At 52.9% G+C, this 25,058-nt stretch overlaps 2 protein-coding genes across 2 annotated transcripts in view; one reads left to right on the top strand and one right to left on the bottom strand.

Moving 5' to 3' along the window:
• The window catches only part of CDC45 (cell division cycle 45), a 40,708-nt gene extending 31,567 nt beyond the window's left edge, over nucleotides 1-9,141 (top strand). The window contains exons 16-19 of the mRNA XM_004390083.3: nucleotides 2,122-2,240; nucleotides 5,599-5,675; nucleotides 7,251-7,317; nucleotides 9,048-9,141. Of these exons, the coding sequence (XP_004390140.1) occupies nucleotides 2,122-2,240; nucleotides 5,599-5,675; nucleotides 7,251-7,315 (261 nt within the window). The 3' untranslated portion in view covers nucleotides 7,316-7,317; nucleotides 9,048-9,141. The remainder of the gene's footprint in view (nucleotides 1-2,121; nucleotides 2,241-5,598; nucleotides 5,676-7,250; nucleotides 7,318-9,047) is intronic.
• Nucleotides 9,142-12,359: 3,218 nt separating this feature from the next.
• CLDN5 (claudin 5) lies at nucleotides 12,360-13,774 on the bottom strand. Its single transcript, XM_004390085.3, is given in 2 exon segments — nucleotides 12,360-13,410; nucleotides 13,592-13,774. Coding segments are annotated over 2 exon segments (1,221 nt in total). The 3' UTR covers nucleotides 12,360-12,372.
• Nucleotides 13,775-25,058: the final 11,284 nt, after the last annotated feature.

Genomic DNA, 25,058 nt, shown 5'->3' on the forward strand with positions numbered 1-25,058 from the left:
AAGACAAGCTGAAAGATGAACTAAGGACGCCATGAGTTTTGTGGACCTATTGGCTGGCTTCACATCTCAGCCTCCTAATTTACTGGCTGTATGATGGGAGGTACATTATTTGATCTTAGTTCTCATCTATAAAATGGATGACATGATATCCACGTCACAGGATCCATTCATTTATCAAATATACATTGAGCAACCACCAGCTACCGGGCTTCATTATAACAGGGTGACCAGCCATCCCATTTTTGTCCTGGGCCACCTTTCAGTCCAGGGCAACCAGATCAGTTGGTCATCTGCATTATAGATGCTGTGGATACAGTGATGAAGGGAACGTTCAAGTCTTCCTCTTGAGGGAGAGCGCATGCTGGTGAGGGGACAGATGAGGAATGAGTGTGGCACTCGTCACAGAGAAGAAGGAGCAGGGTAAGGGAGAGGGAGTGGATGGGGGCCAGTGTTCCTCACAGGGAGGGCCTCTTGAGGAAGGTGGCAGCTACGTCATGACCTGCAGGAGATGAGGGAGGGAACAGCAAGGCAGAACCCTTCAAGGAACAGTCAAGGGCAGTGAGGCTGGAGCCAGTGGCACAAAAGGAAGCTGGGGGAGATGGTGTAAAGGTGGGGTGGGGGGCAGGTGAGGATGTTGGCGTCTCCTCTGGTGGGAGGAAGTCCCTGCAGGCTTTGGGGAAAGGGAGTGGAGCGGGAAGACTGCTGTGGAGGCGTCTGGGCGGGGTGTGGGAGGTGAATGTGCAGGCAGGGTCAGTGCTGGGCACATTGGAAAGTGGCACTGGCAAACATGCCCAGCAGTCATGCTGACAAGAGGGCACGGGCGTGGGTGTGGGCATCAGGCTGAAGCCAAGGTACAGCCTGAGTAGAAGGTGCTCGGAGCTGCTATTTCATGACAGTGAGGGAGCGGGTCTGGGGAGCATGGACACGCTGGGCTCAGGTGTCTCAGACCTGCAGGTGGAGGTGGCTGCAGGCAGCTGAGTGTGAGGCTTGGGGAGGTGTCAAAATGGGGTCATCAGCACAGGGCTGCTGTGAACTAGAAAAGAATCCCTCTTCAAGACACCTGACTTCCCCACAGGAAAATGTTTGCGGCCACTGACTTTGTTAGAGTAAGACACTGACCGGACACCTATTGGAAAAATCTCAAAAGACAACACACATCCAGCGTCCTTGGAGGGGCTAGCCCTGCCTGGAGCCAGGCCAGGCACAACATGCCCACTGCCTGTGGCCACTCAGGGCCGGCGTGTGGACAGAGTGAGGACAGGATCTGGGCCCTGTGGCAGGAGCAGCCAAGGCCAGTGGCTTCAGGGAGGAGACGGTACAACAGGACCCTCACGCTGGTGGGACTGTTTGTAGGAGCAAGCCCTATGGAAACCATCTGTATTCACTGATGGAGGGGGTTCTACCAGGTGTGCCCTCCCGAGGCACCACATGCACCAGGAGGCAGATGCCAGAGTGTCCACTGTGCAGAAGCTGGGACTACCCCGAGTGACTCAGTATGTGGTGGAATGTTCACACAGTGAACACAACCCACAATGCACAGGAGTGGGTACTCGCCCATCAACGGAAGTTTGTGTTGCTATGATGCCAAACAAGTTTCAGCAGAGCTTCCAGCTTAAGACGGACTAGGAAGAAAGGACTGGCGGTCTACTCCTGAAAATCAGCCAGTGAAAACCCTATGGATCAGAATGGTTTGATCTACAACTGATCGTGGGGATGGTGCAGAACCGGTCAACATTTTGTTCTGTCATGCAGAGGGTCGCCATGAGTCAAGGTCAACTCAATGGCAGCTAACAACATAGCCCTTTCTAAGTATGAGGAAAGGTGTCTAAAAGTTATAAACTGTGCAGATGAAATTTTTAAGACCATTATTAAGATTTACATCTGTAGGTCTTTTAAGAAATACCCAGAAATGCCCTGTCCCAGAATGACATAAAAAGTTACCAAGGAAAGGGGGACTCAGGTGAGGGCTATGGCAACACTGTGACCAGACCCTGCGAGCCCCCACCCCTCCCAGCATGCCTGTGGGAGGTGGGCTGGCCCTGGACATGCCTGGTGCGGCAGGCCCTCATTGTGGTGTTCTGTGGGGGTGCCATGACTGACGGCTGTGCTTTGTCTCCCCAGACCAAGAACCGGCGCTGCAAGCTGCTGCCCTTGGTGATGGCCGCCCCCCTGAGCGTGGAGCAAGGCACAGTGACTCTGGTGGGCATTCCTCCAGAGACCGACAGCTCAGACAGAAAGAAGTGAGCAGGCTTGTCCTCACGGGGTCCACTTTGGGGTGGGGGGCATTGCTGGCTGGCCCCTCGGCCTTGCTGAGCCAGCCTTCTATGCCGCACCGCAGGGCTGTTAGGGCTGCATGTTGGCCCTTGGTCCTTTCTTTGTCCTAACGTGGATTAAACATTGGAATGTGTCCAGTTCACATTCCTACATTAGTGATGGGCATAGCAAACCCAGTCTTTGGGTCAGCATATGAAGGCTTGCCCTGAGCAGGACCCCCAGGGCTAACTGTTCCTGGGTCCAGCCTGCAGGGTTAAGGGAGCAGGCAGCAGTGGGGAGGGTAGGCATGCCCGATGACAGGAGGGAAGGACTGTCTTCATCACAGAGAGTGGGTGCAGGGCGGGGGGACAATGCGTGGCCACAAGCGTGGCCCACATGGTGGCAAGATTGCCCAAGATGGTAGGTGGCTAGAGGCTATGGGAGCTAGTGACAGTGGCCAGAGAGAGACAGGCTGGGCAGGAGCCTGCTGAGGGTGCCATGGACATCTGCAGGGCTGACCATGCCCCTCACCTGCTTCCCTGAAGAGTTTCTCTCAGATCCTGGTAGCAGGCCACCAGGGGTGTTGTTCTACTAAAGGTGCATGGGATAGAACAGTGTGGTCCTCTTAACGAGATTGTCCGTTGGGCTCCAGATACTCAAGTTTTGCTGGATTTGAACATGATACGTCTCAGTCCCCTCATCCTATCATAGTATAGGGGAGCATAGAAACAGGGATGAATGGCCGTGCTCTGCCCCCCGGGCCCTGAGCGGGAGCAGACAAGGCCTCAGAACCCCAAAGATGGGTTGTGCTGACAGTGAGGTACAGGCAGGACCCCCAGTCTCCCGGGGCCTGGACCCCTTCCAAGGAATGTGCAGTCAGCACTGAGAGCTGGAGGAACTTCAGGTCTGATGCCCAGATGTCAGGCCTCACCTGCAGGGCTCCTTGAGCCCAGGTGGGCATGATGCCTTTGTCTTTAAAAACCTCCGTCAGTGATCACTTATTCTCTTGTTTGAGCCTCACACTAAGCTTTGAGGTGAGCAGGGAAGTGTCTCCTGCCCCCTCCCCCACACACACCCACATGGCTGGTGCAAAATGGGCCTGGAGACAGAGCACACTGCTCACTAGTCCCTAATTTCAGAACATGCTGGGTGCATTTCAAAGTTCAGTCACCAGAGCTCAAGCATAAAAGGCAAATGGAGACCCTCCCATTGATCAAGGTGTCCGGGATATGCCCATGGCCTCTCATGATGCCTGCCCTCCAGACCCCACCTCCTGAAGCCTCATGATTGGGAGTGTCTGCAGGAGGCCAACTCTCACAGTGGTGCCTGCTCACCCGGGCAGAGAACAGACAGGGAAATGCTGCAGTCCCCGACCCCGGTGTTGGGCTCGCTGTCACCTTCAGCCAGTCCTCTGTTTACAGAGTCTAGAAAAGCCAGCTTGCACTTGCTGGTTTCTGTCTTATTTCCTCACTGAGCACCAGACCTTTGCTATGTAAATTTGTATGAAGGTGATTTGCAATAGTTAAGCCGCCTGTCAAGGGAGGTGACAGTCTACTCAGCCAGCCTCCTGTTGTGGACAATTGGCTTGGCTTCAACTGTGGCTATTGCAGTGGCACAGCAGTGGGTCTGGGCTACGCAGGCTCATTCTGAGATGTTCTCCTGGCCCTTCCCTACACCCTTCAGAGCTGTTTTCTTCTGCTTCGTCTGCGACAGGGCTGTGTTTCCTCCTCACTCCACCCAGACCTGGGCTGACCAGAGGCCAGGTCTGGGCCCTGCTCTGATCCTCCAGGGCTCCTCCCTGCCACCCCCTCCTGCCCTGCACCACTGGGGAGCATGGATATTAATCCCAGGGGCTGCTGCTGCACTGCTGTTATCGCTCCGAGAGGCCTTTGTCTCCCAGACTCGGTCAGTTCAGCTACTCTGGCGCTCTCCAGGACTTCCCGAGGGGTGACCCTCAGGTGGACGCTGAGCTGTCCAGCACCCTGAGCTTGCTAATCCTATGGCTTGCACCAGGGCAGTGTCAGGGCCCAAGGGCCGTCCATAACCCGCAGCACTTCTCCCCGTGATGAAGGTGTAGATAGCCTGCTTGCTGTTCTCAGCACTTGGTGGTCTCTTCCTTGGAGGACATTTATCCTAGAGTCTGAGTCAGTCCTAGCTCAGCTGTCATGAGTCTTTGAACTTGTACGTCTACACAGGTAATTTAGAAGGAGGTTGGGAGAGGCAAGTATCTTTATAAGCCAGAAGCTGGGAATGAACTTTTTTAAGATAGTACTTTTCAAAGCTACACCGCAGGTCTTGGGTCACCAGGTGATCCATGGTGAGTTAGGAGGGTCAGAGCTGGGAGGCGTCATACCTGATCAGGGGCTCCTGGCCTGAGTTCCGAGGCTGCTACAGTCTCCCATGCAGCTGCCCGTTTCTTCACTTCTGGAGGGTTTTATTGCTGCGCCGGAGTCATGCTAGATACTGCTGACTGACACGTGCCACCACATGTGAGTCCCTTGTGCATGATGGTGGATCCTTCCTCAGGACACTCTCCGTCTGCTAGAACCCCTCATCTGTGGCCACCCTGAGCCCTTGGGGGACAAGTCTGTGCCTTCTGTCTGTCTCTCCGCCAGCCTTCGCCCTCTCATCAGTGTGGGCTGGCTGCATCCTGGGTGCTCCTGCCCCCTGCCCTCCTAGGCTGCCTTCCAGTCTCACAGCCTGAGCCCTGCAGGCTTCCCCCAGTCCCTAACCACTGTGACCTGGGTCTTTTCTGAGATGCGTGCGTTCATCACATCTGTAGGCTGCCTGGCCAGCCCCTCTGGCCCCTCGGTCTCTGTGCTTGCCCTGTACACCACACAGTGTCCGGCATGCGGGAACCTGCAGTCAGTCAGGGTTCTACGGGTGAAGGCCCTCACGGGACAGACGCTCACACTTGACTGGCCATCGCCAGGGGGCACGGATGCCAGGGGATCCACACAGGGTGGCTCAGATCAGGAAGAGCCATGGGTGTGCTCATGGAGGGAGCATGTGGTGAGTGGCCATAGGACAGCTGTGGAGGACCGGAGCCCAGCCAGGGGCCACGGTGCAGGCCGCGGGGCTCTCACGGCTAATAGGGGCCCTAGGACTGGGAAGGGCCCGTCTGGGCGCAGAGAGAGCGAGGGCAGAGGTGGCAGCTTCGGCCGTCCAATGGTAGGAGAGGCCCCCAGAGAGTGGGCCCAGAAAGAGGGGCGAGTACAGACGGGCAGAGCCAGCGGGGGGCTGGAGGAATCTGGCCAATTCCTGTGTCTGTCATAGGGGCTGAGGGTGGCAGGAAGGGTCAGTGTAGGTGGACCAGCACCCAGTGTATCCCTCCTGTACTGGCAGCTTTTTTGGGAGGGCGTTTGAGAAGGCTGCAGAGAGTACCAGCTCGCGGACGCTGCACAACCACTTCGACCTGTCTGGTAAGAGTCCCCCCACCTCCCCCCGCCGCCACCACCACTGTGGCCACACTTCCCTCACCCACCCCGCCAAGGCCAGTACTGACCTCGGATCCAGGGGGCATCTGAGGAGCCCTAGCATGCCGCGCCCTCCCGCCTGGGCCTGGTCCCCCCTTGTAATCCAATCCCTTCAAGAAGCTCCCTTCACTAACACGACTGGACGATCCCACGGTTCCTCCCACCCCCCAGCCTCACAGATCAGGGCCGTTTCCTGCTTCTGCAGAGGATGAAAAAACAGTGGGGCCTGTGACAACCAAGGACGCCCCCTCCATGACTGCTGCCACTGTGCACCAGGGGCTGCATCTTGTCAGAAAGGCTCATGCCTCTGGCTCCCATGGGATCAGATGGTGTAGCAGCCGCGGGGACAGCACAGTCCTGTGTGCCAGCTTGGCACTGGCCACCTGCATTTTGGATGAGAAAATCACACCCAGAGAATGGGGGTGCCCTGCCCCACCCCGCCCATTCTGTCCCCAGCACCAGCATTGGACAGTTGTTCACTTTTTGCCATATTTACCTTTTCATTTTTGCTGGAGGAATGTAAAGTAAAACAGACGTTTGACCCTTCACCCCTAAGTGCTTCCATCCGCACCTCTCCAAAAGGGCGTTTTCTGACCACATCACCACCTAGTTCCTTCACAATACTAATTACTGTCGTCACAGGCCAGGCTTTGTTCAGGCTGTCTCAGTCATCTTAGAGCTGGTTTGTCCCCTCCAGTCCAGGTCATGGCTTTGGCTTTATGCTAGGTGTGTAACCTTGAGCATCGCCCCCCCCCCCCGCCTTATTTCACACCCTTGATGTGTGACGAGGCTGCCATCCCGCCTTCTCTGCACGGGCAGCATTAGGGGACAGAGCTGCTTGATCTCCCCTGTATGTGGAGAGTGGGGTCAGGGGAGGACATGGAGGGGCTATGGCCAGCACCCACCTGGGCAGGCTGGGCCTGGGGCTCTTGGAGCTGTGGTCGCAGCACTGATGGCAGTGGGGCCAGGCGAGCCCCTCTTCCTGGATCCCAGCTTTGCCCTGGTGGGGCCCTCAGAGCTGGGGCAGTGAGCCCATGTCCCCTCCTACTGATGAGGACCTTAAAACTGAGGGACCGGCCAGAGCAGATTGCAGACTGACCTTTCCCCGTTCAGGGTCCGTGAGGCAGGGTTATGTAGCGAGCAGAGCAGGATGGTCCATCTCTGTCCAGATCTGCAACATTCTGAGCTGTCACATCCCCCAAGTCCCCTTCAGCAGCTAGCACTGCTGACACCCAGCTACCGGGAGGGTCCTACCCACAGACTGCAGCTCCAGCAGTTCAGCCAGTGGTTTCTGAGCACTGAATACAGTGGGATGGGGAAACAACCTAGTTCAGAATACTGCAGGCCAGCACAGCCTAGTAAGTTCTGGAGCATGGTAAAAGGTTGTTCCCTCTGGCTATGGTCATTGAGAGGGAGTTCACGTGCCCTAAATTGTTTTCTCACTTCATATTCACTCCCGTCCCCACCCCCCTACAAGGCCACCCTCCCACCTGACAAGATGTTTTTCTTTCATTACTTTAGTAATTGAACTGAAAGCAGAGGACCGGAGTAAGTTTCTGGACGCACTTGTTTCTCTCCTGTCCTGAGGGTGAGTTGTGTGGGGGAAGTTGCTGGCCAAGTCCATGTGGGGGGTCCTCAGAGGTGGCCCTGCCCATCGGAGCTGTCTCTGCTGAGAGGGCCACTCCCTGTCCTCTGCTCCTCCCTCAAGTGAGGCTTTGACTTAGCTCTCAGACCAGAGTGGGGCTCACCAGGAGATTTTCCCAAGACGGTCTGTCCCTGGCTGACACGGACACAATGGGGCATTTTTGAGGGAACTACTTTTATTAAGCTCCTGTGATCCCTTTGGGAAGAGCTGGCATTTTACCCTCTCCTGCCACACCATGGAGGCTGGGCATTGGTGTATTCACGCGTGAGACACGCAGACTTCCTGGCGCTGCTGAGAGTAGAGGCCACCTGTGAGCCCTCCTCTCCCTCATGGTCACCTGCAGGAGGCGCTGGAACCTTCCTGCCACCAGCAACCTTCACACCAGGCCTGGACTGGAGCCCACAGAGGCATATTGGGCCTTTGTGTGGTACACTGTTGAGAAAGCGGCTCAGCTGAGGGTTACAAGAGTCGGCTCTGAAGTCGCCTCCCCAGCGTGCACTTCCAGAGACTCCATTGCAAGTCACTGACAGTCGGGCTGCAATCCAGGATGCCCAGCACGTACCCTCTTTCTTGGGAAGTCCCCCTCCCCCCGGGAAGCAGCCAGAGCTTCCACTCTGTGTTGGTGTGACCACCCCTCAGCCCAGGTCCCTGCACACAGTGGTCACACCTCCAGGGTACAGTGACGGACAACTCTCAGGTGGGGTGGCACTGATGTCAGGGTCCCCTCGTGCCGGGCCCAGGGTCCTCCTGCTCTGCCTCTCACCCATGATGAGATAGAAGCTGTGGGGCCAGGTGTCCATTCCCTGGTTGAGGCTGGAGTGGGCTCTTCTGAGAAGGGCATGGAGACCTCAGCGACCTGCAGGGTGTCAGGGGAGGGGCTCCGAGTCAGACCTTTGGGTCTGCAGCGAGGTCTCTCAGCTCATCAGCACTGTGGCCTTGGGCAGCGCTTAGCTGTCTGAGCCTGTTTCCTCTCCTGAAAATGAGGTGAACCCCCTGAGTAGACATGGAGTGTCCAGGCCAGCTTTCACCTGGGGCCTGACAGTCACTGCTCCTTGGGGCTGGGGTGGAAGTTCTGCTGATTGCCTTCTCAAGGTTACAGCCGAAACCTAAGGTTACAAGTGGAGGCTCTCAGGCAGCGGAGCTTCATCAGAGGCCAGTCGGCCCCTGCAGCCTGCTCGGTGATACAGCAAGTGCTGCTGGGTGTTGTTCCACCAAGTTAGGGACCAGGTGGGACGAGGAACAGTGTGCAGGGGAACAGGGAAAATGAGATGCTTCAGGCAAGAGGACAAGTGTATGTGAGCGATCCAGACCCAAGTGGGGTGTGAGGGCACACCTGGGGCAGGGATGCAGAGGGACAAGCAGATGGCCGGTCAGCAGGTAAGAAGGAGACGCTTCCCCGAGCTGCGAAACATTTGGGGTTCTCCAGTGGGCAAGAGCCTGGGCCTGAGCAGGGTGCCCTCCAGGGAGGCCCAGCATCTTGGGAGGTCCTGGGGTGGCACTCTGCCCAAGGACACCCACCCCTCACCCCCCATGAGCGGTCATGGCGACTCCACAGCCACTTCAGGACCGGGGTACCCGCCTAGCATGTCAGAGGGCAGGGCTGGGCACTTTGTGTGTTTAATTGGGTAAGATGTAAAAAATTGTTTGAAATTTTTTTTTCCTTTATTTTTCAGGGTTTGCTTTCTTCAGAAATGACCTCCTCCTCCTTATTTATGTTCACTGCTTTTATTTGGACTGTAAATTATGGACATAGTTTTAGACACAGGGAGAATCTGTTTTTAATGGAATAAAATGTTATTTTATGTTGTCCTCATCCACCTCAGCCCCAGCCACAGGGCCAGCGTGCGGGTTTGCCCTGGGCTCTGTGGGCCCAGAGGGGTGGGATCCTGTGCCCTGAGGCATCTCCCAGCTGGCAGGGGTCGGGCCCTCCTGCTCTGCCCCAAGAACAAGTCTCCACCCTGTCCTCAGACTACTCAGAGGGCAGTTCCGGAGGCCAGGCCCTCAGCACCACTGCCTAGCGGTGCCCAGCGAGGACAAGCTCTGTCCTCCCACCGTCCCTCCACTTCTTCACCGCCCCCCCCCCCCAAGAAGACCTGAGCCGACCACCCCACAGCCTTCCTCCACCATGCAGCCCAGTCTGCAAGCACCTCCTGTTCCCCTGGGATAACTGTGTGCCCCCACCCCCGAGTCTGTGGGCAGGACTGGCTTCTCTACAGTTTAGCGGGATGAGGGGGGCTAGGGAGGAGTAACAAGGGCCTTGAGCTGGGATAAGCCCAGCTGGTTGGAGGGTCACGGGCAGTCCAGGAGGCACTGTGTACCCCCCACCTCCCAAGGTCAGCATCACCCACATCCTCAGAGAAGGTTTGAGCTGGATGGGACTTCAGCAACCTTCATCATTTTCAGAGCAGGGGGTCTTGCGCAGTCAGGAGCCTTGGGGCCAGCTGGCCCCTGAGCACCTATGAGTGTTGAGGAGGATCCAGAGGAGAGGAGGATGCGGCTTTTCCCTCAGGGTGCAGGTGCCATTCCCACTGCCTTCGTTTGGGTTGAGGCGGTTTGGTGGCCGCCGCCTGAATGGGGGAAGCAGGCAGGCTGGAGGGAGAGCACCAGTGAGGCCCTGGGCTGCATGGGGTGGCAGTGTTAGGCTTTAAGTGGGCAGGGAGAGCGTGGGCACAGGTGTGGGGAAGAGCCCAGAAAGAATGGCTAGACGTGAGGACACAGGTGGGTGGGGCCAGGTCTCATCTGTCTCCAGACCTGAGCTTCAGTGTGGCCCTTCAGAAGGGCAGCAGGCTCAGTGGAGTTGAACCCAGCTCCTCTCCCCGATTTCTGGTGGTACCCCAACCACCAGTGGGGGTTTTCCATGGCCCTTCCTTTCATGGTCCGGCTGGCAGCAGCCTGGCTCCCCAGGGCCCTCAAGGCACCCACCTGGCCACTTGGGAAAGCTTAGAGGCTGTGCTGCTGCCCTTGGGAATCAGAGCTGTGCCTGGGGCCTGAGGAGAGCAGGGATAGGCTGTGCCCCTGGAAAGGGCTCATGTGGGATGCAGCCCCACCTGAAAGACCTCCAGGCCTGGCTCCTCAGCCGAGCACCCTGTCCCAGCACAGTCCCAACTCAGGGGCCAGCTGCAGCCGTGTGAGCACCTGGGATGCAGGGTTGCAGCTCCAGGGTCATACCTTCCCAGGCTCAGGGACTGTTCTTGATCACTGCAGCGTGTCCCATTGTAGGGACCGAGGCCATCAGAAAGTTCAGCCTCCGTGGACAGTCCACCCACTGGCTTCACTGACTCGCAGGAATGTGCCACAGCATTCACAGAGGCTGCTCCCACCTCTCTGAGCCCTTCCCCACCACGAGGAGCCTGGCCAGGCCTGGGAGGCTCCCTGCCACTGGATGCAGCCCAGGCATTTCTTGGCAGGGCCCCAAGGCTGGCCAGGGCCAGGGGCGGGTGCCAAGCCTTCCTGCTGCTGGCCTTGGCGCTCCCTCGGCAGCCCGCATCCCTGCACTAGCCTTTTGGGGAAAGGTAAAAATGCAAGCCGTAGTAACTATTCTTCAAGATAGTTCTGGCCTGCCCTGCCCTCCTGGGACACCCCCAGGTACCTGGCCGGGACCAGGGCTGGCTGCCCACAGGAGCAGCTGGCCCCTGAGCACCTGTGAGTGTTGAGGAGGATCCAGAGTGCTCCAGGGGCCAGCAGGGTGGGCAGTGCTTACACAAGGTGCTCCAGCAGGGGCTGGCACAGAGGTCTGATGGCCAGGCTTGGTTAGTGCCAGGCCAGCAGGGTGGGCACAGGCCTGCCCTGCACAGAGCTGTGCCATAGCTGGCAGAGGATCCCAGGACAACCAAGCTGGAGCCAAGCCGAGGGACTATCCGGGCAACCGGCGGCCAGTGCTTCCTCCCCATGGCAGCGCGGTTGTCAACCTGCCACTGAGCTCTGCTGAGCCTGCATGTCCTGGAATTGCCCCTGTGTCCACCCCACCCTAAGCGGAAAAGGCCTTCATCCAGTGTTGTCTGTGGCCCACTTTATGGGATCCAGAAAAAGATGAGCCCCAAGAGGGCAGGTGGAAAACGTGATGCTGGGGCCCAGCCCCTCCTGGGCAAAGTCTGGCTACCAACACTCAGCACCTCCTGCCTCCTGAGATGCCCCCCTATGGGCCACCACATCCTCTGCTGGGAGGCTGCCTCACCTTCCCTGCCTGACCCCTGGCCCCAAGACTCAGCAGTGGCTCTTTTGACTGCAGATCTCATCCTGGCTCAAAGCGGCTGTGGGAAGCCCTGTTTCCGCCACCTGGTAGCAGGCAGGAAGGTGACAGGGTGGCAGGGAGGGCCAAGGATAAGGCCATTGGACTCTGGGCCCCAGGTGGCCAGCCCAGGGAGCCTTCAGGGAGCAGTTGGTGGGTGGATGGGTGGGTGAGGGCTCCTGGGGCACAGGTGATGACAGAGGACAGGACACAAGGGGGAGGGTATTCAAACCGTTTACTAAGCAGATTCTTCCTCCCTCCAAACTGCTGGGAAGACAGAGCTCCAGCCCCATGCTCAGGCTCGGTGCCCACAAGCCTCCCTGGGGAGCTGCTGGGGTGAGGCAGGTGGTCCACGCCAAGTCTCTTGGTCTCCCTGGCTCAGGCTCCATTGATGGAGTAAAGGCTGCTGCGCACATCCCTTGGCAGGACCCGGCCGACCAGGCTGCGGGCCCAGGGCTCTCCAACGCCGCTCCGGAATCAGCAGCAGCCGCTGGGAAGGAAGGCAGCATCCAAGACCCCGACGGTCGGAGGCAAGCAGCATCTTCAGTCTTGTGCCCTCGCGGCCGATGGAACCCGAACCGCACCCACATGGGAGCCAGCGCTACGCACAGAAGAGAAAACCAGTCCTCACACGTGCGTGTCGTCCGTTCAGGGCACGGGCGCGGACAGGCTGCGGGCCGGGCAGGGGCAGTTTGTGGGCCGCGTCCGGGCACTGCGCGGAACCTGTGCCTGTGCGGCCCTGCGCAGGCCACCGCCCGTGCACGGCGCCCTCAGACGTAGTTCTTCTTGTCGTAGTCGCCGCCGGCGGTGGATCGCCGCGGCGCAGAGTACTTGACCGGGAAGCCAAGGTCTGGGCGGCCGGCGCAGGCCCAGGCGCCGCAGCACACGAGGCCACCACCGCACATTAGCAGCGCCGAGGCCGCCCAGCCGATGTACAGAGCCGCGCCCAGATCGTATTTCTTGGACATGGGCACCGCCGGGTCGTAGAACTCGCGCACCACGATATTGGCGAACCAGCAAAGAGGCACGAGCGCCAGCAGCCCACAGAGCGCGTAGATGGCGCCGCCGCTGAGGGCCAAGCGCGCCTTGGCCGGGCCCGGGGCCACACAGGTGGTGCACTGCGCGCCCGCCAGGGTCACGAAGAGCGCGACAAGCGCCAGCAGCACGGCCCCCACGGTGAGCGCGCGCGCCGCCTGCACCTCGGCGCTCAGCGCCAGCACCGAGTCGTACACCTTACACTGCATGTGCCCCGTGCTCTGCACCACGCATGACATCCACAGCCCTTTCCAGGTGGTCTGCGCCGTCACGATATTGTGGTCCAGGAAGGCAGTCACCTGCCACATGGGCAGCCCGCACGCCAGTATCAGGCCCACCCAGCCCAACAGGCACAGCACTAGGCCCAGGATCTCCAGCGCTGCCGACCCCATGGCTGGAGAGACGCGCGCCCGACGGCCCCCGTGCCTCTGCGCTCGCGCGCTCGACTCTTCGCCAGCTGTCTGGCTCGCGTCAGCGGCTTAGCCGCACTACCTCTGGTCTGCTGGCGCGGCCTGGGGCTGCTTGTTTGAAGGCTCGGGGGCGGACTTTGCCCTCGGGGCTCGGCCCCCCCGCCCCAAGCAGCCAATCCTAGCGGGGGCCGTCGCTCCACAGCCAATTACAGGCCGCGGGCACCCGGAGTTGGGGAAACAACGGTGCACACGGGAGGGGGGTGGTTGGGGCGCGGGAGCCACTCCCAGGCCGGCTGCTGCTTCCCCGGCCTCCACCCCTCCGCTGTCCGAGTCTCGGCCGCGCGCGCTCTGCGAGCCGCCTTCCTACGTGTCCCGTGTCACTTCAGGAACTGCACGACCCTGAGCCTGTGCCACCACGCCCGCCCCCAGCCAAGCTTCCGCTTCTGGCTCTCTGAAATGGGGCTAGTGGTCCCCATAACCCTGGCCAGCTCCGCTCCGGCCCCTCTTCTCTGGGCCAAGACCTGCAGAAGCCTCCCCCTCTCACAGCGCCGGTCCGCGCAGAGGCCTGTATGGGGAGCTCGCTCGGCCCCTTCTCCTGGGTTAGACAGCACAGCTCCGCGTATTCCTCCAGGAAGCCCGCCCTGAGTCCAATCCCGCGGCCCAGCTTCTCCTTCTCACTCTCACTGCCCGGCAGCTCCCAGGGTCCTGGCACTGCCCTCCAAGCCATGCCAGGCAGGGGTGCCAGGCAGGCCCAGGGTCCTAGCCTCCTCATCTGAGGTCCTGCCAAGCGCCACCACCCCCCTGACTCACTGCCTCCCTGGGACCTGAGGCCCTAGCACCAAGGGGGGTGGGGTGGGCACAGGAGCCTTTCCACTCAGTCGCGACCCTTACCCTGCCCCTTCGCGGGGCTTCCCACACCTCAGAACTTTTGCGCTGGCTGCTCATCTTCCTGTGATGGAGCCCATCCCCGGTCTTTTGAGGCCCCACTCAGGGGACAGCACTTCAGGAAGTCCAAGTATTCCCCCAATGACCCAAAACACAGGCTGTCCTCCCAGAGGCCTAAGCTGACACAAGAGATCCTCCCACCAGTTGCAGTGGTGCCCCTGGCGCCCCAGTCCCCAGACCGCCCTCCGGAAGCCAACTTGGAGTTTCCTGGCCGGGAGGAAGAGCCCCCATCCTCGCTGGAGGCAGGAGGCGCGGGATTTCCGGGCATTCTTCTGCACAATGGCCCAGGAGTTTCTCGAAAGGTCCTCTAGGGTGGACTCTCGGGCCCCCCTGAGGCTCGGGTGGGGGCACCAAACTCCACCACCCACAACCCATGCGGGCACAGTGGCCCTGTCCCCACTCCCTGTCGGTCCCTTTGTTTCCAGCAAAGCCTGGACTCCCAGCCCAGGCACTGAGGCCGCTGGGACTTGCTTTTTTATCTGGTCCAAAGTGCTCAGCTCTCCTGGTAGGGCCCTCCGTGGAGAAGGCATGGTGTTGGGGTGAGCTACAGATGTGGAGCACAGACAAATCTCTCCCTCTTGGACCTGGGTTCCTTCTCCTCAGATTGCTCTGAGGCGTTAAATGTGCTAAGGCCAGTGCCCAGCTCATCCAGCATGAGGAGGTGCTGAAGACAAGTTTGCTGGACTCTGTGGGTGCTGACTGCAGTGTGAGGGGAGCCCTCTGCTCTTCCTCCTTCCCCTCACCCAGCCTCCCCCATCAGGATAGAGCTCAGAGAACCACTGCCTCCTCCCAGACACCACCTCTGGCTGCTTTCCACCTGCCGCAGACCCAATGACCACTCCCCTTTTCTCTGCAGACCTTCCTCCCTCGAATCCAGGAACCTGGCTCAGGGTCACTGCTACCCCTGCCCTCCACCATCTCCCTAGGACAACTGCTGTGGCCTCCTCAGGCCCTCTGGCCTTCGCTGTTACTTGCTTGGGCTATTCTCCTCAGGGCTGCTGGGCCATCCTCCTGGCAGGCCTCTTTCTAGGGCCATACCCTGCTAAAAGCCGTCAGTGGCTCCCGCTGCCCAAGGACAGGGCCGGATAAGGCATGTGAGAGCCCTACGCACTGATAATCTGTGGTGCCGCCTCCTTTGCTTACTCACGCATTTGTACAGGATATGTGAGTTGTATATATACATGTATATATAGATGTATGTGTGTGTGTGCAGCTTAGCTATCCACGATGTAACTTCTTTTTAATTGTGACTATAATATTAGCAATTGAACAAAAAAGTGGTGTATGCCATTTTAGCAGAATGAGATGAACTAGATTATAAAATTTTTAGTGGATGCGTGGTACCAAGATTTTCACTATATACCACATTTTCTACAAAAAGAATATTATGTATATTCTACAACAAAGAAAATGTTTCAACAATCAATGTAAAATTCTGTTTATGACCCCTAATGAAAAATTGACTTTCACCAATTTTTTTAAACAACTCATTCAGTTTTAATGCTTGTTTCATAATAAATACTATAATTATAAATAAACAAATGAAAAGATGTCATAAAAGAAAATTTAATGATCAGAAAACAAATATTACAAAAAAATATTTTTAGATAATCTTTCATTTCTAACATGTTATAATTAAAAACATTTCTTTCTAGTCTTTGCTCTTACAAATTCTTCGATGATTTCATCACAGTTAAGCTGCCAAACAGTATCTACTTCCATACTTAATAAGGATAATTAACTGAGTCTTTCTTGAATCATTGTTGTGCGCTCACTTTTCCTTGTGTTCTGTCTGCTTGGCATCTATGGATCTTTGCTTTGGTCAACTGGTGCCTCTGTTTTGTTGATGCCCTAAGCACGTGCTTACCTTGCCTATTGGGTAATCCGTCCCTGCCCATGGACAAAGTGGGAGCAGACCAGGATGGTGCACTCTGTGTATGTTGAGACTGGCTAGCCTGGTGGGATCAGGCCCTGTGGGACCCACGAGCCCACACACACTCTATCCTCCCTTAGGCCCTCAGACTGGTCTCCCTCGCCCATCCACAGCCCCCTCTGCCTGCAGCACTGCCCCTCAGTCGGGTGCTGCTCATCCGGTATGTTTCATTGCTGAGGTCACTTCCTGCAGGATGCCTTCTGCCCCATCCCCCAGCGGTGCTCCCAGGGACCTGAGCTGGAATTGTTCATTTGCTTGTCGGTTTCCCCACAAGTATCCAGGACAACTCCATAGAATGAATCACAGCACGGCAGCCATCCCCTGCACCTGTCCCGGGCAGGAGGCTTGCCTGTGGGGAGCTGCATAAGCCACGCTGACCTCTGGCCACCTGCACCCCCTCCAGCTAGCTGAGGGGCTGCAGCCTGCCCACCTGCCCTCCCTCTCTCCACCACTCTGGTCCGGGGCCCTCCGCAGCCTGGCCCTCCACAGCGGCCCCAGTAAGCCCATGGCTTTTTGGGGACAGCTTCTTGTGGGCCTGGTGGAGAAGCCTTAGCCTCCACCTATCACAATCTGATCTCCACCCGAGACACTCCTGGAGTGTCCTCAGGGCCTGGCCACTGCATCAAGTGAAGCCCCAGCCAGTGGAACCAGTGCCTGGAACAGCCCCCACAAACCCAGCCCAGATCGAGGTGGCCTCAGTGTGACCCAGCCCAGACCCAGGAGGGGCATGAGGACCCACTGCCTTCTTTCCACTGGTGAAGGAGTTCCTGACCACCTACTGTGTGCCAAGAAACACTTTCTCTGAGCAGAGGACCCATCCCAGGAAGTTGCTCCCGATAAGCAACTGACAATGAGCCAATCAATGACTCAGCAAGATCAGTTCAGGAGTGTGATGGGGACTGATGCGATACTCTGTCTAGAAGGGTCAGGAAAGACCTCTCTGTGGAGGGAGAATATCAGCAAAGATCCAGTTTCCAGGCAGAACAGAAGGAACAGCCAGTGCAAGACCCCAGAGGTGGGGATGGGCTTGGCTTCCAAGCGGCAGAAGGAGGTCAATGGCTGGAGCACCATGGCCGCCAGGGCCTGCAGGCCACGGTCAGGGGGACTGGCATGGGGCAGGGGCATGAAGTCCTGGTCTCAGGCGATGGGCTCTCAGGCCAGAGCCTGGCCAAGGCCACCTGCTCATCTACAGCTATTGTTCTGCATTCCCAAGGGAAGTGGGCCGGGCTCTCATTAATTGTGTGAGAGAAGGGCTGAGTCGGCAGAAAAGCAACGTTTATCTTGAGCAGCTGCTGGCTGACCCTGCCCCAGGGTGATCCGGTGACCCCCCCAAGGACAATCTAAATTTAGGCTCCAGGTTCCTGGGGCTTGAGGTATGGGAAGTTCCTAGATTTCATTTCAGGGCAAGTGAAAAACAACGTTCCTTTTATCTTAGGCTTTGAAAGAGTTAGACATTTTCTTCCAATTTAACAAATGTTTTTGGAGGCCTGAGCACAGAGCACCGCTGTGCCGTTTCTTGGCGTAAGCCCATGCTCCTGTGGATTCAAGAGTGGCCAAGCGGTCCCTCCAGCCCTCACCAGGCCCTGGGCTGGGTGCCTCAGCCACCCTTCGAGGGAGGGGGCGGAGCACTGAGAGGGGGCGCGGTCCAGTCTCGGCCATTGTTGGCATTGTTATTATTTTTTGTGGTTAAGATGAGCTGACTGTGCCTCTGTTTCCTCATTGGTAATGAAGCTTTCCTCAGTGGAGACTGTGAGGTTGCAGGGGAGGCTGATGCCAATTCTGGGTCCCTCTAAGCTCTGGTCGGGTTCCTGAGACCACCCCCCTGATTCCGTCAGCCATCGTAGCTCATCTGACCTCAGTTCTGTCCCTCAGAGTAGAGCCACTGGCTGTCAAAATCAGAGGGCACTAGGTTTTAACTCCCCCAGAGTAGGGGATAGTGGGAGACTCTAGGTGACAGAGCCCCTGGGTCCTGTAGACCTCTTGCCACTTCACGGACCACACTGGACAGTGGTCTCTGACTCCACCGGCTCCACATTCAGAGCCATCCAGAGCCCCCAGGAGGTCGAGGGAAGCCAGCCAAGGCCCTGACAAAACAGTAGCCCAGGCAGGACAGGGTCTAGGCTATTCCCCCCACTGCACCCAGTGCCAGGCCCCTGCTGCACTGCCTCTGGAGGCCTCTCTGACCACCTTCCTTCCCTCACCCCCTTCCTTCCCTGTTTCTTCCATCTCTGCATGCTGTATTCTGGAACAATTTTGTATCCTTTTTCACCTAACCTCATAGGGTGATTCTAAGTCCTCTTTTTCAATTAGCATCGTGTTGTAAGCATTTCCCCACTTTATTAAAAACATCTTCATGATTATGATTGTAGCTGCCAACCATCACCCATCTGTCAGTTTGTCGTACTGTGGTGGCTTGACTGTTGCTATGATGCTGGAAGATATGCCATTGGTATTTCAAATAGAAACAGCGTCAACCATGGTGGACAGGTTTTAGCAGAGCTTTCAGACTAAGATAGACTAGAAAGAAAGGCCTTCTTTCTACTTCTGAAAATTAGCCAATGGAAAACTTATGTATTACAACCAAACATTGTCCAACTCATTTGCTTTGGACGTGTCATCAGGAGAGATCAAACTCTGGAGGAGGACATCACGTTTGGTGAAGTAGAGGGCCAGTAAGGGCGAGGGAGATTGGCACAATAGCTGCAATGACAGACTCGAATATGCTGGCAATCATGAGAATGATGCAGGACCAGGCAGTGTTTTGTTCTGTTGTGCATAAGGCCACCTTGAGTCAGAGTTGACTTGATGACAGCTATCTGTCTATCTGTCTATCTCTGCCAAGGACTTGGGGGTTGCACAGTCCCAGGATGGAGCATGCTTCCACCACTCATGGGGGCTAGATGTGATTGTGGACAAAGTACTCTGAGGTTCTGTAAAATGGGGATGATAATGGGCCTGACATCAAAGAGTTGCTAAGGGACTTCATGTAGCACTTTCTGACACAAAGTGGACGCTGAATTAATGTTAACGATGATGATGATTCTGGTAATTATTCAATCATCCCTCAAGACAAAGTTTTTTTGGTTGTTTTTTTCAACAATTTCTACGTGTATAATTCAGTGACATTGATTACATTCTTTATGTGGTGCAACCATCATGGCTATCCTTTTCCAAATCATTCCACCACCATTAACCTAAACTAAATGCTGCCTAAGCAAAAACTCCCCTTCTCTCTCCTTCCCACTCCTAGCAACCATTAATAATCTTTGGTTTCTATGTATTTGCTTATTTCATATAAGTGAGATCATACAGTATTTGTCCCCTTGAAATTGACTTATTTCACTCAGCATAGTGTTTTCAAGGGTCATTCATGTTGTGGCATGCATCAAGACTTCATTTCTTTCATGGCTGAGCAATATTCAATCGTGTGTATACCAGATTTTGTTTATCCATTCGTCTGTTGATGGACATTTGACTTGTTTCCATCTTTTGGCTACTGTGAAAAGTGTAGAAACGAACATTGGTGTACAGGTTTCTGTTTGCATTACTGCCTTCACTTCTTCTGGGTATATACCTAGGATTGGGAGACAAGCAACACACTGGGAGAAAATGTTTGCAATCCACATATCCAACAAAGGACTAATATCTGGAATGCATAAAGAACTCTCAAAATTCAACATTAAAAAACCAAAGAACTCAGAAATTGTGCAAAAGACATGAAGAGACATTTCTCTAAAGAGGGTATGTAAGTGGCAAATAAGCACATGAAAAGATGTTCAACATCACTAACTATTTAAAAAAAAAAAAAAAACCCATTCACTGCCGTCGAGCCAATTCTGACTCTTAGTGATCCTACAGGATAGAGTAGAACTGCCCCATAGGGTTTCCAAGGAGCTGCTGGTGGATTCGAACTGCCAACCTTTTGGTTAGCAGCCGAGCTCTCAACCACTGCACCACCAAGGCTCCCACTAACTATTAGGGAAATGAAAATTAAAGACTACGATGAAATATCACTATACACATATTAAAACAGCTAAAATAAAACTAATAACGACACGCAATAATGGTGAGGATGCAGAGAAACTAAATCTCTCATACATTGCTGGTAGGAATGTAAAATGGTACAGCCACTCTGGAAAAGAGTTTGACAATTTCCTAAAAAACTAAACATATACAAGTAGTCTGCGACTTACAACAGGGTTCTGTTCTGATGACTCTATTGTAAGTTGGTTCTGACACAAATCAAATATCTTAGTTTTTTTTCAATTTTCATTATTATTACCTTTTATTATCAGTATCTTTATAAATCCAATCTTTATTTGTCTTTGGGGGTTGGATACATTACATACAAACTTACAGATATATTTTAATACATACACACATAAAAAATACACAAACCATAAAAATTTGCTCCAACAATGAAGAAAAGTTGGACAACATTGGCATTTTGTCAGTTGTGGTAATAACTCCACTTGTGGAAGGTTCTGGATCATTTGCACTATCCCTGAGACTGGGGGTAGCATTTCTAGTCAGAAAATTAGTGAGACTTGTCTATATGGGCCTTTTCTTTTTTCTTCATATATTTCACGGTAACATCTCACTACTTCCCAATCTGCCTACTGACTTTAGCAAAACAATCAGGGCTCCATTACTAACAACAAGATGTCCCAAAAAACAAACAAACAAAACGTGGACAGTCGTTAAATGCGGTTCTTGGTAACTTGAATACATTGTAAGTCAGGGACTACCTGTACTGCCATATGATCCATCAGTGCACTCCTGGACATTTATCAGAGAAATTAAAACTTATGTCCACACAAAAACTTGTACATGATTATTCATGGCAATTTTATTTGTAATAGCCTCAAACTGGAAACATTTCTTAATAGGGAAATGGTTAAACAAACTGTGGTACATCCATAGCATGGAATATTACTCAGCAATAAAAAGGAATGAACTATTGATACATGTAGCAACTTGGATGTGTCTCAGGGGCATTATGATGAGTGGAAAAAAAAAAAGTCAATCTCAAATGACCACATATTGTGTGATTCCATTTCTTTAACATTCTCAAAATGACAAAATTATAGAGATGGAAAATGGATTAGTAGTTTCCAGGGGTCATGGGGTGGGTGAGTGTGGGTATAAATAAAAGGCACATAAAATAAAAAGGTAGCATGAGGGAGATCTCTGTGTTCTAATGGAATAGCCTGTATCTTGATTTTAGTGGTGATGTGAATTTACACATGTGACAAAATGATATTGTACCAATATCAAATTGCTGCTTTTGGTGCTGCATTATAACTATGTAAGATGTAATTATTCGGATAACCAGGTAGAGGTTACACAGGAACTTTTTGTACTATACTTGTAACTTCCTGTGAGTCTATAATTATTTCAAAATAAAAAGTGTTTTTTTTTTTTTTAAGGCAAATACAGACTTTTTCAAACATACAAGAGCTGAAAAAATTTATCACCAGCAGACCTGCAATACAAAAAATATTAAAGAAATGCTTTCGTACAAGGAAAATGATATCAGATGGAAAAGTAAATATACAGAAAGGAATGAAGAGCCCCAGAAATGACAAATACGTGAGTAAATTTAAAATACTTTTTTCCTTATTTTTAAAACCTCTTTAAATGATTTAAAAAAAAAAAAACACCATTGCTATTGAGTCAATTCCAGCTCATAGCAACCCTATAGGACAGAGTAAAACTGCCCCATAGAGTTTTCAAGGAGCAGCTGGTGGATTCAAACTGCCTACCTTTTGATTAGCAGCCGTAGCTTACCATAGCTCTTAACCACTATGCCACAAGAGCTCCTTTTAAATTATAGCTTCTTAAAAAAACAACAACACTATAACAACATATTATGAGGTTTGTTGCATATGTACAGGTAAAACGTATGGCAATAATCACATAAGGCTGAGAGTAGAAACATGGAAGTATATTATTATAAGGTTCTTATGTGTGAAGTCATATAGTAGCATTTGGAGATAGATTTTAGGTAAGCTAAATATCTATACCAAAAATTCTAAAGCAATCACAAGACAAAGAGGTATAGCTAATAAGCAAACAAAGGTAATAAAAACGGGATCATAAAAGATATCACTGTCATCAGCTGCTAACTGGCCTAGCTCATAGCCAGTGTAGCAGGCCTTAGCTTTGCTCCACTTAGCTATCTCAGCAGCAGCTCTCTCAGTTAACAGGCCCAGTTCCTAGCCAGTGGTTCTCTCAGCTGCAGCTCGTTTACTGGGTCTGGAAGAGTTTTAAGTGCGTGGCCTCCATGTCCCAAATGACATGCTCTCATCCCAGCTCTTGTCAACCAGGAGACCCAAAAAAGTCTGTGTTTCAGCCCTTTATATATACCAGTCCTCATCAGTTACAAGGAAGGGCCTCCTTCACCAGACCAAAGACTACTAATCCGCAACTACTTACAAGATGTCAGTCAACTCAGGTCTTGCACAAAAGTAAAACAAGTAACATTCTCTGCTGTCAGAGATTGCCTCATCCCCCAGGCAAAAGTAACAAACCCTCTGGGATAGAAAACAACCTGAGAGGTCCCCTAAATTGTTTTTCTAAAGAACTGGGGCAAAGGTAGCAACTCCTCAGGGACTGTCAATTGTTTAGGGGCAAAATCCTCTAACTTGATTTTCCAAAGAACCAACGCAGAAAGCCATATAAGGGAACTCATTGCACAATAATACCTAATTAATCTAAAGAAAACAGAGAAAAGGAAAAAGTGAAAAAATAACAGACAGGACAAATAGAATACAAATAGCAAGCTGGTAGACTTAAACCCAGCTGTATCGATAATCACACTGAATGTAAATGGTCTAAGAAGTTTGTTCTTTGAAAGGATCAATAAAACAGACAAATCACTGGCTAGATTGACAAAGGAAAAAAATGAGAAAGTGCAAATAACCAAAATAAGAAATTAAATTGGAGACATTTCCACAGATCCAATTGAGATAAACAGATTCATAACAGAATATTATGAAAAACTGTACTCCAGCAAATTTGAAAACCTAGAGAAATGGACAAATTCCTAGAAATGCACTACCTACCTAAACTAATGCAAACAGAGCTAGAAAATCTAAACAGATCTATAACAAAAAAAAAAAGAGAGAGAGAGATTGAAGATTACATTAAAAAACAACCAACAACAAAAACCCAGGACCAGATGGCTTCACTGGGCCATTTTGCTGAACATTCAGAGAAGAGCTGATACCAAGTATACTCAAACTCTTCCAAAACATAGGAGAGGAAGGAATACTTTCTAACTCATTCTATGAAGCCAGCATTATCCTGGTACCAAAGCCAGGTAAAAATACCACAAAAAAAGAAAATTACAGACCAATATCCCTCATGAATTCTAGTGAACAAAATTCAGCAACATATTAAGAAAATCATACATCATGATCAAATGGGATTCATACCAGAATGCAAGAGTGGTTCAACATTAAAAATCAATCAATGTAATTCACCACATAAATAAAACAAAGGAAAAGAGCCACATGATCATCTCAATTGATACAGAAAAGGCATTTGATAAAATCCAATACCCTTTCCTGTTAAAAACTTTCAGCAAAATAGGAACAGAAGAAAAATTCCCCAACGTAATTAAGAGCATATATGCACAAAACCAACTGCCAACATTATTCTCAGTGGAGAAATACTGATAGCCTTCCCCTTGAGAACAAGAACGAGACAAGGATGCTCATTACCACCACTCTTATTCAATATTATACTCGAAGTCTTAGCCAGAGCAATAAGACAAGAAAGAGAAATAAAGGATATCTAAATCAGAAAGGAATAAGTAAAACTATCCCTATTTGCAGATGACATGATCCTATACATAGAAAATCCCAAAGATTCCACAAGAAGGTTTCTGGGGAGGCAGGGCCAAGATGGCAGAGTAGTCAGATGCTTCCAGTGGACCCTCTTACAACAAAGACCCCAAAAACCAAGTGAATCAATTATATATGACAATCTAGGAGCCCTGAACACCTAAGGCAAAGTTGAGGAACCAGACTGAGTGGCAGGGGGAAGGAGAGACAGTTCAGAAGCAGCAGAGGAGTTGCCAGACCTGACCCAGCGACAGCCTGAGAACTTCAGGCCTGATCAGCTCATGGGTGAGCGGTGAGGTAAGCAAGCAACTGTGTTCAGGAGGCGGGTTTTCCACACCGGGAGAGACCTAGCACCAGAGAGTCTACTCGGCCACCCAGAACCACTGAGAAGCAGCCCTCATCGGTGAAAGGTAAGTACTTGCATACAGTCTACTATGTGGATCAGAAACAAACCTCTCAGGGAAAAATCTCTCTCCCATTTAACTCCCCACTCCTTGCTCTGCACTGGGTCCCAGACTGGCTTCAGCAATTGCTGGGTCCCCTGGGCTAGACGTAGGATCTGTCACATGCCCTGAGCCATTCTCCCAGCCTTGGAGAGTGAACAAATTAACAAACAGGGGAAAAAATAAACCGCCAGCTTTCCTAAGCCAGGAATCCAGGGTAGACACAGCTCCTTTGATTAGGCACAGGCATAAGGGATCCAAGGACTCTGATTGTCTTTCCCCCTGCAGAGACTTGTGTGGGCCCATTTCAACAGCGTAGGTCCTCATTACCACAGTACAACAGGGTATATACCTGAAGTCTAACTTGAACTGTTTCAGCTGTGAAGTGGCAGGTTCGTGACATTTGACACTGCTTTACCCATTAAGCAGGGTCTTCACCTAACCACATAAGGGGCCTGAGGACAGTGGTTCCACCCACACCATCTAGCCACCTGCGATAGGGGCCCAAGAATAAGAGGTGCACCTTAGTCCTTATAGCCAACAGAAATGGGTGCTCACAGTCTGGCTGCAAAACCCACCCACCTACGCACTCTAGGGAATGGAGACATTCCTACTTCCTGGACATTCGAGGGTGGCCGTCAGCCCCCTGCCTTGCTCAGAGTGTGTCCCCCTGCTGCAGTCAGATGCCTGTGCCTATACGAATCACCCATGCCTGTCTATGACTGTAGGTGAGAGCCTATACCACACACTTGATGCCTATCTACCTGGGCACCTGAGCTGAATCCATACAGGAGGAGTGGGCAGACTCCTGAGCTCACATACCTAGTAACAGATCTAACC

The sequence above is a fragment of the Trichechus manatus genome, unplaced genomic scaffold (assembly GCF_000243295.1).
Source record: "Trichechus manatus latirostris isolate Lorelei unplaced genomic scaffold, TriManLat1.0 scaffold00282, whole genome shotgun sequence".
Taxonomy (NCBI): Eukaryota; Metazoa; Chordata; class Mammalia; order Sirenia; family Trichechidae; genus Trichechus; species Trichechus manatus.